At 45.7% G+C, this 13,271-nt stretch overlaps 1 protein-coding gene across 2 annotated transcripts in view; it reads right to left on the reverse strand.

Annotated features, from left to right (window-relative positions):
• Positions 1-8,648: 8,648 nt before the first annotated feature.
• Positions 8,649-13,271, reverse strand: part of SLC6A12 (solute carrier family 6 member 12) — a 37,053-nt gene continuing 32,430 nt past the window's right edge. For both annotated transcript variants that reach the window (XM_042890519.1, XM_042890518.1), the window contains exon 15: positions 8,649-12,188. In XM_042890519.1, the coding sequence (XP_042746453.1) occupies positions 12,045-12,188 (144 nt within the window). In that variant the 3' untranslated portion in view covers positions 8,649-12,044. The remainder of the gene's footprint in view (positions 12,189-13,271) is intronic.

The raw sequence follows: 13,271 nt of genomic DNA on the forward strand, positions 1-13,271 counted from the left end.
TGGCTGAAAACCACCTGAGCAGCTCAATTGCAAACATGAGGTACCGTAGGCAAAGACATGCAACGCTTTCACTGGAAACATGAGAAACCATTTCCACACCTCATACACCACTGCTCAAAGCAGCCATTTCCACTGAAGGGAGAAAAAAATGCATTTGAAAGCAACACATGTTTTCTGCAAAACATTAGCCATGTGAATTAGAGGTGGAAACAAGCAGTCAGTATCAAAGGCACAGGAGAGCAAGAGTTTCTCTCAGCCTGACACAAGCAAAGCTTTTCTTTCCAGGAGAAAGGGAAGTGGGACCAACAGAAGAGGCCAGGGATATTTTATACTTGATTAGAACTAGTCACGGGCAGGTGAGCTCAAATGAATTTGGGAATGTGCCTTAGAAGAGAAGTAGAATTTGTTTGGAAGGATGGGATTTGGAGTTGTTTTCTTGGTTGTTGTCCATAAACATTCATGAGACTAGATTTTAATTCACCAGCATGTTCACAGAAAATGAGAGCTTGGCAGGTACTCAGACAAATACTCGCTGGCTTGAGTATTTGTGTTTGAAGCATTTGGGCTGCCAGCTCCAAAGCTTTTGGAGGCTTTGGGAATTATCCAGCAAAAGAGCCCAACCCCACTGTATAATCTGGGTGAGTAAACACAAGTGCAAAGAGTGTTTTCTGAATAACAGATATTGGATGCAATGACAGCAGGAAAAGCAGCCAAATAATCAGGCTAGCCATCTTTTAGTTTAAAATTCGTTTGCAAAAATCATTAGCACAATCATTGTAAAATAAGCAGAGGTATAATCACTCGAGGATAATTTGCAAAGAGGAAGAGAGCTGCACTCTCTGAAAAGAGCTGCTGCCATCTGTTAGGCTGCCTGGCTCTCACCAAGGCCCCCAGCCCACCAGCTCCAAGGGAAGGAAGGCTAGCAATCACAGCAGATCTGGCAGCCATTGTATTTGGGAGCCCACTTTAAAGCACAGCCTCCACATCTTCAATGACTCTGACAGCCAGCACTGGGGCCAGGTTGGTCGGCTTCCTTCTTCCCACCCTATGGCAGGCTGTGCTCAGTGTCACTCTGACACCTGGTACTCAAGCCATCCTTGCTCAATCAGTGGTCAGCAGGGTACAGATAGGGAAAATATCTAAGACCAGGCTGGGTAAAGCTCAGAAATTCCTGCACTGTCTTCTCATCTTCCATTCATGAGTACTATTGTATATATGAACTCTCAACACAGATGGACAGATTAGAACTCATCTGGTAGGGTCTAGAGCTGCTTCATCAGCTCATCTGTTCATATTCGGCTGTGTGACCTCTCAGTCTTGCTGCCCTCTTCTCTCCAGGAAAGCTATGAGGACTGGGGTTCCCTCTGCTCTTGGGCACCCTCTGTGATCTCCCTGTCAAGCTGAGATTGATCAGTCCTATGGCCCAGAGAAAGGTCTTACTACATACATCCATAGTTCCTCACAGGCCATGCTCCTGGGACATATGACCTCTTGGAAATGTCCTTCCCACAGAAACATGTCCAGTACTTCCCACTGTTAGTGCTGTTATTTGCAACTGCTTTCACCCACTGATCTTAAAAGTACATTTATGCCACTTGTCTCTGCAGATGCTAGGAGGCCTTGGGAGTAATTTTGTCTGGAAATCACTTGTTTCAAAACCAGGCATTTTTAAATCATTTTCATTGCCTGCAGCACAAACAAAGAAGAACATGGTGGAGGAACAACAACAAAAAAAAAAGCGTAGAAGAAATATAGTAAGAACAAAACTGAAAATAAATACAACAAAAGAAGAGGAATTTACACCCAGTGGAGATTAAAAGTGACCCGCAAAATGAAAACATATTAGGTTGGAGCATATTTGTTCTGGACTCACCAATGTATTTTTTTTCCCCTGGAAAGCTATGGGGACGCAGGGAACCAGCAAGATAACGTCAACTGGAAATCTTGTCAGTAAGACTTAGCAGCTGTGAAACAGCCAGGTTCTTTTAAGCTCAGTGTTTTTTCATTTATTTGTCCTGTCCATATCATCTTAATTCATGTAGTCTAGAAAAACCTGGAAGAAAAACTTCCTCCACTAGCGACCTGTTGCCACTGAGCTTTCAGATCTCAGGTGAGACCTGGAGGACCAAGTGGCCTCCAACACAAAATGAAGAAGAGCAGTTTAGCAGGTTATGGGAGGGAGGGGATATTAGGTTACTAAAAAAAAATCTATTTATTTGAAAAGGTCACAGTGGCATTTTCCCTGCTCATCCTTTGTATGAATAGTCTTCACCTCCAGTGGGATACTTAGGTATGTGACCAATTTTTCCACATGATAGGAATTAATATCTGTACACAGGGAAGTTCTTGCGAGAAGGTAAACATTGCTTCACAGGGGTCAGACACATTTGGCTTTGTCAACTGCTAAAGCACAGCACCAAGCTCAGACCTCAGCACTGCCATAACGTTTCCTTCCCTGACACAGCCAAGCTAGTGGTGACACATGAGGATGGCCAGTACAGGAGGGCAGCTCAGCCTGATGGTGCTGATAGCCACACCATCGCACTGTGACACAAGTTTAACTTGCTGCTGGCTGAAGCTGGATCTGCATTGCCTTTCCTACGGCCCTTTGTGGCCACCTGCAGCAAAAGGTTTAATGAGATCCTGAGATGTTTGCTGGTTCATCTCTAAGCAGTGGCAAGGGTATGCCACCTGGCTGTGAGTTTTCAGCTCTCCCCAGAGATGTTCTAAAAGCAGGAGTTCCCAGAGCAGAGCTCCAATGTGCCTGGGGTTCAGGTGAAGATTTTATACCTGGGGAGATTCAGGTTTCTGATATACCTGTGCTGTGCTCTTCTTGGCAAGCAGTGACAAGGGGCACCAGGCTCCAAGAACCAGAAGAAAGCTAAAACAAACACCAGCCATGGGATTTCTGCAGGGAAAAAGGACTTCTGTCAGCATTACAGTACCTATCCATGGGCAGAAGGAGTTAGACTAAATTAAGCAAGAGTAGCCTACTTTGCGAGCAGGTTTATTACAGTTTAAAGACCATTTAGGTGATAGTTGGACGCAGTCATGTTGATGCAAGCATGCCTATATATGTAGGCTGTTTTGCTAAATGTAGTTGAAGTACAAAAACATATTTCTACCAGGGAAATTGCTCCCAGAAGGGACAGCAATGATTTAGCTCTAGTCCTTCTAATCCATCCAAAAGTAGTGCGAAATGTAACCTGTGTTCAACTTAGCTTAGACATGATCCTGATGGACTTAATATAAATTAAAATCAGCATGAACAGGACATAAATAGAAGTGTCCACACAACGCTTTAGAAGATTTAACTGAAATCACATACTGTGTTAAGCCACCTAACTTTAAAGTAAATGCACCCTTAGGTCCAGTTACATCATTGGCATAGCTCTGCCAGGAGCGTGGATGGTTGTTTTTTTTTCCCCCCTCTTTATTAAGAGGCTTATGCCTATAAAAGCTCTAAGGTGGATGTTTTAAATCAGCAGAAGTGCAGTTATACTGGTAGAGTTTCTGTCACTTCCTATTACAACCATACAGCAACCCACTCTGACAGGGAAAAGAAGCCTGTTATGGAATACTTGAGCTGCTGTGCTCAGTGTAGAGAAGAAAGAGGGCAGATTTGGGTATGAGATGCAAGCCAAGGAAAAAGGACAACAGAGGCAGGATAATCAATGCCAACCACAGCTATCCCTGTTGTGATAAGCAGAGGATCCTCAGAAAGAAGAAGAGGAGGAGAGATGAGAGAAGATGAAAAACCATAGCCAGTGTTGGGACATGCACACATCTCCCCTGGAGATGGAGAATCCAGGTCTGTTAAATGTGAAGGAGAAGAGGAAGAGCATTCAGGATATTTGGGGAGCATTGTATTCATGGCTTACAAATTGGTCACAAATTCTTTGGACACAAAGAAGTTTAGTCATCAAAATGCCACAGTGTTTTAAGAAAAATGTGTTGAAATGTCTATGGGAGAAGTTCCTGCTTTTCTTTATAGGGTGAGCCCTTCCAGGACTGGTTATCGGAACAAACTGTCAGTGAGTAAGGAGAAGTCTCTAGTCTCTAGCAAGAGAGTCTCTAGCATGGGAAAAGCCAACGCCAGTCTCCTCTGTGAAGTGCTCTGCAGATGCAACCTCATGTACACAGCAAGGGAAGGGTCAACGCACGCACCTATGTGCAAGGCAATGTTGATACGTGCAAGCGGGAGGGACAGAACAGTGCAGGCATGGGTGAGGGCGAGCACTTCCTGCCTTTCTGCTGTGATGCACACACACAAAGCGATCCTTTGTTTGCAGTAATCATATATTTAATCCCCTGGGGGACTTGCTGCTATCAATAGAATTGGATGGTGGGAAATTGCTTTGCCGTCGCTCGATGGGTTGTACATACGTCAGCCTGGCCAAGGGACTCTGGCCAGAACAACCCGAAGGTGCTGCTGACAGCTCTATTTGGGTCAATAAAATGGGATGAACAAGAGGAACTGGAGAGGTGTTTGGAGCAGGCAACCCCTGGCCATTATAAATAAAGCCTTGCCCCTACTGAACAAAGACCTGGGAAGCAGCGGAATGAGACTGAGCTCTTCCACCTCCAATTACAAGGGAAATGCCCCCCATCCCGACCTGGAGAAGAGTCTGGGGTGACACTCTTTTGGTTCATACAGGAAATTATGTTATGTAAACCATGTAAAACTTCAGGCAGTAAATAACTTTTAAAACCTGTGTCTACTTGGCTGGGGCAGGTAATTCACCAAATGAAATAAATTAAAAATAAAATTCCTGGCATTGTCCTGTTTCGTCACCGCATTATCAACATTTTCTCAAAGCATTGCTTAAGCACCCTGCACTCACAGGCTCTGACAAAAGCTAGACAAGCCTGAAACTGGAGACATGCACTGTCATGCTTTGGCTCCTGGGTGAGGAGGTTCGTGGGGCACAATGACTGAGGGCTGTCAATGGGTTGCAGTTCCACTTATCTAGTATCTTACTCCATTGCTGGCAGCAGGTTTAAAGCTGAGTCCTAGGAGAGCAGCCAGCCCAGTTCTGGCAGCAGGACAGATGCCCATGGGGCAGGGCTGTATGATGAGGGAGAGAGGACTCTATTGCTGTTCCCGTAACAGGAGTGACATCTGCATTGCACCAGTGCCAATGGGAGCCACCATCCTACAGCCCATCTAGGGAACTTGTGCCTCATCCAAAAGCATAACACAGAAAACTAGGACAATATGAGTACATCTTCCCCAAAGTAATTGGCCTCAGCACTGGGCCAGTTCCCATTGCCAGGCTGCATTCTGCCATTGTGGAGAGGTTAACACACTGATTTCTGATGTTAGTCAGCATGCCTGCACATTGCTTGTAATGTCCCAGCACAAATCCCTCTGGTCTCAGAGATTGTGGTGGAGAAATACCAAGCTCCAGCTCTCAGGGCATCCTTACTTCAAAGCTAGAGAACTTTGTGGAGAGATGCTTGCATAGGATGAGCTTGTTATGGCCCTTCTCAGGGTGCGGAAAAGTGACAGGTTGCTTTTTGTTTGGGAGAGTGGGTTTATTTCTCCGTGTGAAAAGAACCTCGTTTCATCTACTGTTAAATACAAGCTTGAGAGAGGCAGAAGACTGCCTTTTGTTACTCCTCTGTTTCCAGAGATCATTACCCACACCATGGTACAACAACGGCCTCATACTTGACAAAGCATGTGTTAGGAAAGTCTACTGGCTACTGGCAAATAAGGAATGAGAATGAGTCTATCTCCTATCCAGTACAACCATTCTAAACTGCTATGAGGAGACATTCCCTGCCCTAGCCATAAACCAGGCTGGGATGGAAATTGCTCCACAGAATTATTTCAAAAAAGAAGAAAAAATGAGGAGACCGCATTTCACAGTGTGATCTTGGCAAGTCACCAAAAGCAAGACGAGCTTAGTTGCCCACAGTTGGCTTTGCACAGACACTTAAAGCATTTCTCCCTGGGAATCCTTTCCCTTTCCATGCAGATTTTTATGTGCTGGCTTGACAAACCGGAACAGACAGCTCCAAAAATGTGTGTCCTCCTGTGCAGAGACAGTTGTGGGTCAGGCATGCAAAACAGACCAGGATGATGTCCCAGGAGCAGCCAAGAGGGCAGAGCTTATTCTGGGTTTAAAAGCAAAAAGGAAGAAAATAAATTCACCTCCCACCAAGCACAGTTAGAAATATTTCTTTTCCCTTGTCCACACCAAGATGTTCAGTGATTAAGTCTTTTTTATTGTGCTGTGGAGGGAAGTGAATGGCAGCATGCACACATCTCCCCAGTCCCTCAGGCCTCATGTCTTAATCTTCACTTTCTGAAAGCTTATATTATCTTCTCATTTGATTAACATTAATCCCTCCTCATCCTGTTCAAACCCTTTTAGCTAATTAATACGAGGTAAACTATTCGTAAGTGCATGTAGCCTAATAAACCAAAGAACAACAGGCTGATCTGATGCTCCACATCCTTATCTCTAAGTTGCAGCGGTAAGGATTCGAAGATTGGACTATTTTGTGGATAAAGAATTGGTTAGATGGTCATAGCCAGAGGGTTGTTGTCAACAGCTCTGTGAACAAGTAGTCTGGTCATGTTCCCCAGCGTTCTGCCTTGGGACTGGTGCTCTTCAACATCTTAATCAAGAACATAGTGGAATTGAGTGTACCCTCAGCAAGTTTGCTGATGACACCAGGCTAAGTGGTGTAGTTGACACAATAGAAGGGAAGGACACCATCCCAAGGGATCTGAACACACTTGGAAAGTGGGCACATGAGAATCTGATGAGGTTTAACAAGGTCAAAAACAAGGTGTTGCACTGGGGTCAAGACAATCCCAGACATGAGTACAGACTGGGAGAAGAACTTACTGTGAGCAGCCCTGCTGAAAAGGACTTGGGGATCTTGATGGACAAGAAGCTGGACATGAGCCAGCAGTAGGTGCTTGTAGTCCAGGCCAACTACACCCTGGGCTGCAACAAAAGAGGAGTAGCCAGCAGGGTGAGGGAAGGGATTGTCCCCCCTATTCTGCTCTCGTGAGGGCCCAACTGCAATACTGTGTCCAAGCCAGGAGTCTCCAGTACCTCAGAAAGGATGTGGAGCTGCTAGAGTGGGTTCAGAGGAGAGCCGTGAAGATGCTCAGAGAGCTGGAGCACCTCTCCTGCAAAGAAAGCCTGAGGGAATTGGGCTTGTTTAGCTTGGAGAAAAGAAGGCTCTGGGTAGACCCCATTGTGGCCTTCCAGTATTTTGAGGGAGATTACAAGCAGGAGGGGGACCTGATGGTGATAGGACAAGAGGAATGGCTTTAAACTAAAAGAAGGGATAAAAGAAGGACATATCACGTGCTGCATGATATGGTTTAGTAGCTTGTGGTAGCAATGGTGATGAGGAGATGGTTGGACTAGATGATCTTATAGGTCATTTCCAACCTTGTGATTCTATGATTCTATGATTTAGGCTAAATTTTAGGAAGATTTTTACTCATAGCGGTCATAGGGCACAGGCTGCCCACAGAGATTGTGGATGCCCCATCCCTGGAGGCAGTCAAGGCCTGGTTGGATGGGGCACTGAGCACCTGATCCAACTGATTTAGTGGTTGGCGACCCTGCCCACAGCAGAGGGTTGGAACAAGATGATCTTTCAAGTTCCCTTCACCAAAGTCATTGTATGGTTCAATGGTTTTACAGTCCTCTGACCTCTCCTGGCCCTTAGCAAAGTGCATTACATTCATAGGATCAAGACAAAATCAACAACTTTGCTAAGGAGTGAGATGCAGCTCCAAGTCCTTGGTAGTTAATGAAACTAACCACTGCACTAGGTCTATGGTGGGCACAGCTTCTCTTGAGGGGTGCAGGGAGCAACAGCTGCATCTTCATCTCATCAGGAGCTACAGATCACTGTCCTTTGCCGGGGGGCTACAAAGGTTACCAAGGGCAGGGAAAGGCCTTAGATCCAAGCTTCTCCAGAATTATAGAATATGCTGAGTTGGAAGGGAACCACAAGGATCATTGAATCCAGCTCCTGGAACTCCAGCAGCTCCGTGCTGTGCCCACTGCCTTTGGGAGCCTGTTCCATGCACACTGCCCTCTGGTGAAGAACCTTTCCTTAACACACGAGTGCTTTATGTCCTTTTTGTACTGTGGCACTCCAAACTGTACCCAGTGTGAGAGGTGAGGCTGCACAGCACAGAGCAGAGCGGGACAACTCCTTCCCTTGCCTGGTGGCATTGTGGTGAGAAAGAAGCCTGTAAGAAAGTTGAAGACATCCTGAAAATGAGAAAGTATGCATTTTACTTCATGCTAGACAAAGGTAAGAATGTGAGAGTTTCTCTCAGAAGCCCTGGAGAGCCTGGCTTGTAGCCTTCTGGGGCCAGGACATAAGGAGTTCCCGTCAGGCTCCTGCTGGCTGCAGTCCTAGGCCTTGTGAGAGGCACCATGGCTTCTCCTTCCTCTCTCTGGTGCTGGAGGCTGCAGTCCTGCCAAACCAGGAACCACCTTTGGTTGCATGAGGATCTAAGGAAAGAGGCTCAAGAACACCACAATTTCTCTTTGAGGAAAAACACTTGCCAGATGGACTTGGGAAGGGGCTCGCTTGGAGAATACAAGAGTGGATGCAACCTTTCTGGCTCTTGGGGCTAGATGACAGTGCCCAGCAAATAACTCTTAAAAACTCAATTACCCTTTATTTCACCTTTTTTGTTTGTTTTCTCCAGTAAAAATTTTCACCTGCCATGTCCTTTTTTTTTATTTTCCATCTGCCGTTGCTGAAGAAAAGAAAGGCTGGAAAGGGGGAGGGAGCGAGGGAGGAGAACAGGAGAAAAAAAAGAGGAGAAAGAAAGAAACAAAAAAAAAGACAAAAGGAAGAAGAAAATTTAAGACATTTTGTCTTCTTTTATTTAAAAAAAAAAATGTTTTTCCTGGTTTTCCTTGCTGGAGAGGGTTGGCAGGGGGAATGAACTTTTAATGAAAAGTAAAACAACTGCCCCCCCCAGAAAGGTAACAAAAACTGGCAATTGGTGCTTTATAGATGTCTTTCTTCACTTCTGTACAGTATTCTTCCTCTGACTGGGAGGAGCAGCCGAGAATGACCATTTGGTAACTTCCCTTGGATTTCAGCTTCAAATACATTATGTTTTGACGTCTTATCAACAACTACATGAAAACAAAATCCTTCTTTCCATACTACCCCTTCTGATGGTACATATGGACTGTGGTGGCTTTTCTTCAGACAGACACCCAACTCTGACCACAGTGTGGGCATCTTCTAGAGGCTGATAAAGACTTCTCAGATGCTTAGTGTGTGTGCAGCAATGCCTGAGATGTTTGTGTGAGTTCAACAAATCATACATTAGTAGATCTCTAACTATGTCTGCATGCAGGGGGGATTATAGCAGCAAATAATCATTGGTGGTATTTTCCCTTTCTACCCCAGCTTGGGTCACAAGATGACAAGGATTTTTCCTTTAAGCTTCCTGCAATTCTCTCAGTCCCATCCAGAGTGTCTGGATGAGCTTCCTGATCCTGGAAAATCTGTAATTTCTTTCAGTGATGACAGCAATTCCTCCTCCGACTGTTAAAATATGCTGCTTCCTGACAGGTCTGGGACACTGCTATCAGATTATACATAAGCAACAGATAAACCAGTTCATATCATATTTGCAGTAACACAGCTCCACACCTGTGTTCAAAAGTGCAAGGTGATTTGTTTCTATCTAGGATTACTGCAGTGCCTTCAGACTACCTCAGGAAAAGGAGTGGCCACACCTCCACAGCTTCCCTGGCAGCAAGACGCTGTCTTACACCTTAGAGACACAGCAAAAGGAGCCAAGGGGTTGAACATCCTACCAAGGTTCACACAAGAAACCCTTGTTAACTGAATCTGGATGCCATGACACAGTCCTGCTACTGAACTTGTGTTGACTGGAGAAATTCCCTCCTCAAAACCAATGCCACCATTCTGATGGTGGCTGCCACCAAAACAGTCTGCCTGTGTACAGCTCTCCTTTGGGGCTGATGGAAAGCAAGCACTCAAGGACACCTGGGGCTGGTGGCTTTACCAGATGACCAGGCTGTGCCACCACTGCATTGCCACATGCCTTGGCCTTGCAGTGCTGGCCACCAGGAGCTGTTGTTCTAGCATAGATAAGGACCTGCTGTAGAGGATGGCTCACCCCAACAAATTGTGAGCAGTACTGCTAGTCAGGAAGGGAAAAATACCAAAATGTTTACTGTGTGGCAGGGCTGCAAGAGTCTGGATTTTAAGCTCTTCTCAAGACCATTGCAGCAACACAATGTTTAGCTCCTTAATAAATAAAATAAAATAAATGATGCCTTCTGTGGTGCTGCACTCCTTCATAGTGAAGAATAACAAGGCTTGCCAGCTGTCTCTACCTTCTACAGCAAATCATCTCCAATTAAATGAAAATATCCCAGAGAGGTACAAATTCTGATGTTTGACTTTCAGCATTCATTTCACCAACAATTTTTAGATGTTAAAGGAAAGGCAATTAAATGGGGAAAAAATTCCCCTATGCTAATTCACCAGTTAAACTCACATAAGACCGCAAAAGATAAGGTTCCCATAGCAATTGGAAAAGGTACTGCACTGTACAGATGAGACCTGATTTCCCCACTTTCTTTCAGCTCTGGCAGTTTATCTCCACACAGCACGGGGATGTGCAATTACTTGGAAGGAGGAACAAGGGAAAGGAGCCTGTGGCACCTGCGATTCTCTTTAATGGTAAGTCTCCTGCATGCTGCGATATGGCACTATTGCAAGGCAGACCCAAAGCCAGTGTGCGTTCCCTGGACCGTGGTAAATGGTCTGAGGAGATATTGCTGCTGGCTTTTGTGAAATCTCAATAGGCATTCAAGTAGGCTTTGTCACTGAGTGCTCGGGCCACACGTGACATAACAGCCTCTGCAAGACAGAGCTGTGTGGCTCCAAACGTCACATCCCCATGACATCCCTCCCAGCCATTGCACTGCAGTCACGACCACCCTGGCACAGGGAATATTTAATTTGACACAGTCTGCTGCCAATGAAGTCATCTTAGCTATTAATTATCCCTTTATCACTTCTGAGCTTATGATTATTGTGCCTGATTGTGCCTGCCATGTCCCATGAGCAGTTACTGGCGGCAGAGCAGAGGCAGCACAATCCTTCTCCCACTCTTGCCCCAAAGCTACTCTGCAGCACAGAAACAGACCCATCAACTCCTTCATTAATTCCTCCATAAAATGCCCCAGCAGTGCAGTTAAATTTGTGGGCGTGCAGTCTCCAGGGTTCCATTTCTCTTTGCTGTGCTGCAGCTCATTTTAACCAACCTGCTCTGGGTCTTCGCCTTCACTCCATGACTTCTCTGAGAGAATCACCAAAGATTCAGCTGTTTCATTCTTGGATACATGTTCACTGGCCAGTTTGTGTCTGACTGGGAGCACACCTATGGGATAGTTAGCCCTCACCCCCTTTCTACCAGAGCCTGCTGTGAGATCCAGCATCAATAACTGTGTTTGCACCCAGTGCTCTGTCACTCTTCCTGTTCTGAAGCCATCACCACTAACTCTGCAGCCAGTGATACCTTATTCGCACCCTCTCCTTTGGATAGAGGTGATGTAGCAATACATTTCCCTTTGTCATCCTCATGCTTCTTATTTACTTCTGAACCAACTTGCTTATTTCCTGTGCTAACACCCCAAATTTGTGTTTTTGCATCCCTAACTTTTCTACTGCACACCTTTATTCTCTGCTCTCTCTCACTTCTGTGGTTTCCTTTCCTCCTCCCAACACAACTGATGGTTTTTTTTATGTGAGTGTGTGTGGGGTGGGGGGGGGGGAGGGGGGGGAGTTTCAGCTCTTTTTTTGTTATTGCACTTCATTTTTTGCATTTCTTTCCCTCTCTATCAGTGTCAGTTCTGAGGACCCCTCTGACAGCTGGCAGGAGTCAGGGGTGTCTCACGTGAAGGAGAGAAGGGAAGAGTCCAGGAAAAGAAACCACTTCAGGAAGGAGAGAGCAAATCAACTCAGAGTACGAAAGTGATATCTTCAGTGCCTTAGAAATGAGTTTCCCTCTCTGTGATGCTGAGCATCTCCTGGACAGGAAGGGACTGCTCCTTGAGCTTCTGTTCAGACAGAGCCACTATGTGTTTCCTGGGCTGTGGCAGATCCTCTGCTGGGGAAATCAGCTGTGCGAGCCGCTGTGGAGAGGAAGTCTTTGTTAATTAAGCTGATAAACAAACCGGCACCCAATAGTGATCTACAACCATTGCTGGGGGCAAAGGCATCTGTAGAGCTGATGCTTACAGCTTCATGCTCCCCTCTTGCTGGATGGCTGTGGAAGGGGGTGAAGCAGGGCAGGCTCACTTCAGCTGCTCACAGTTACTGCATCCCTAGGCTCAGATTTGTGCTGTGGACTGACAACCTGACATACACGGCTCCCCACAGATATATTTCTGGGTGGAAAGATGCCAGAGATTCACCCCGTAGGCACTTTGTGTGGCCACAGAAAAAACAGGGTAAAGTCCAATTACTCCTTTCCTTATGCCAAGTAGCCATGCTTCCTGAAAAGTCTGATGGGGGCTGTGCAGCCTTCTGTATGTCGTTACTGTCAGGCACTGGGCACCTTCTGTCCTGGTAGGAGGCAGATGACACCTCGCTCGTCGACATTCTCAGTCCCTCACCAGAGTGACACAGGATCAGGGGGTTCCTGCCACATCTGCCCTCTTCTGTGCCATCCCAGTTCAGTCACAGCTGTTGTTCTTTCATGGGCTATTCGGGCCACGGCACGCTCCTCCCTTACACAGCATACCACAGCAGAACAGACAACTCATCCATGACTTGTTTGATTAATTTTAGTGCTTCTGCTCGCTGTGAAATTCCTGCCAGGATGCAGGATTTCACTCATTTATTCAAAAGCATTTGCCCCGTGATTTGTGAAACCAGCCTTGGCCTGAAGCTTCTCTGTGAGCAACTCACTGCAGGTTTTCAATGCTTGGGACTTGAGCTGTCTTAATCAGACACATTAAGCAACAACATTTGTGTTTCTTGATCAGTCAAGTGGAGCAAGAGGAATCAGTTTGTTGCAGCAACTGATCATAATTGCCAATTAAAAGCTCACTTTCAGTGAATGGCTTGCAATATTCAGTTAAAAGGCACTGTACCTGGAAGCAGCTGTGTCACAAAACTAATTCATTACATTTATGGGGCGTGACTGGAAAAATGGAACAGGTATATTTTGAGAAAACTTGTTTACAAAACAGAAGCAAATATTCCAGGAGATT

Source organism: Lagopus leucura, unplaced genomic scaffold (assembly GCF_019238085.1).
Source record: "Lagopus leucura isolate 7727_CA_CO unplaced genomic scaffold, USGS_WTPT01 Super-Scaffold_100159, whole genome shotgun sequence".
In the NCBI taxonomy this organism is placed as follows: Eukaryota; Metazoa; Chordata; class Aves; order Galliformes; family Phasianidae; genus Lagopus; species Lagopus leucura.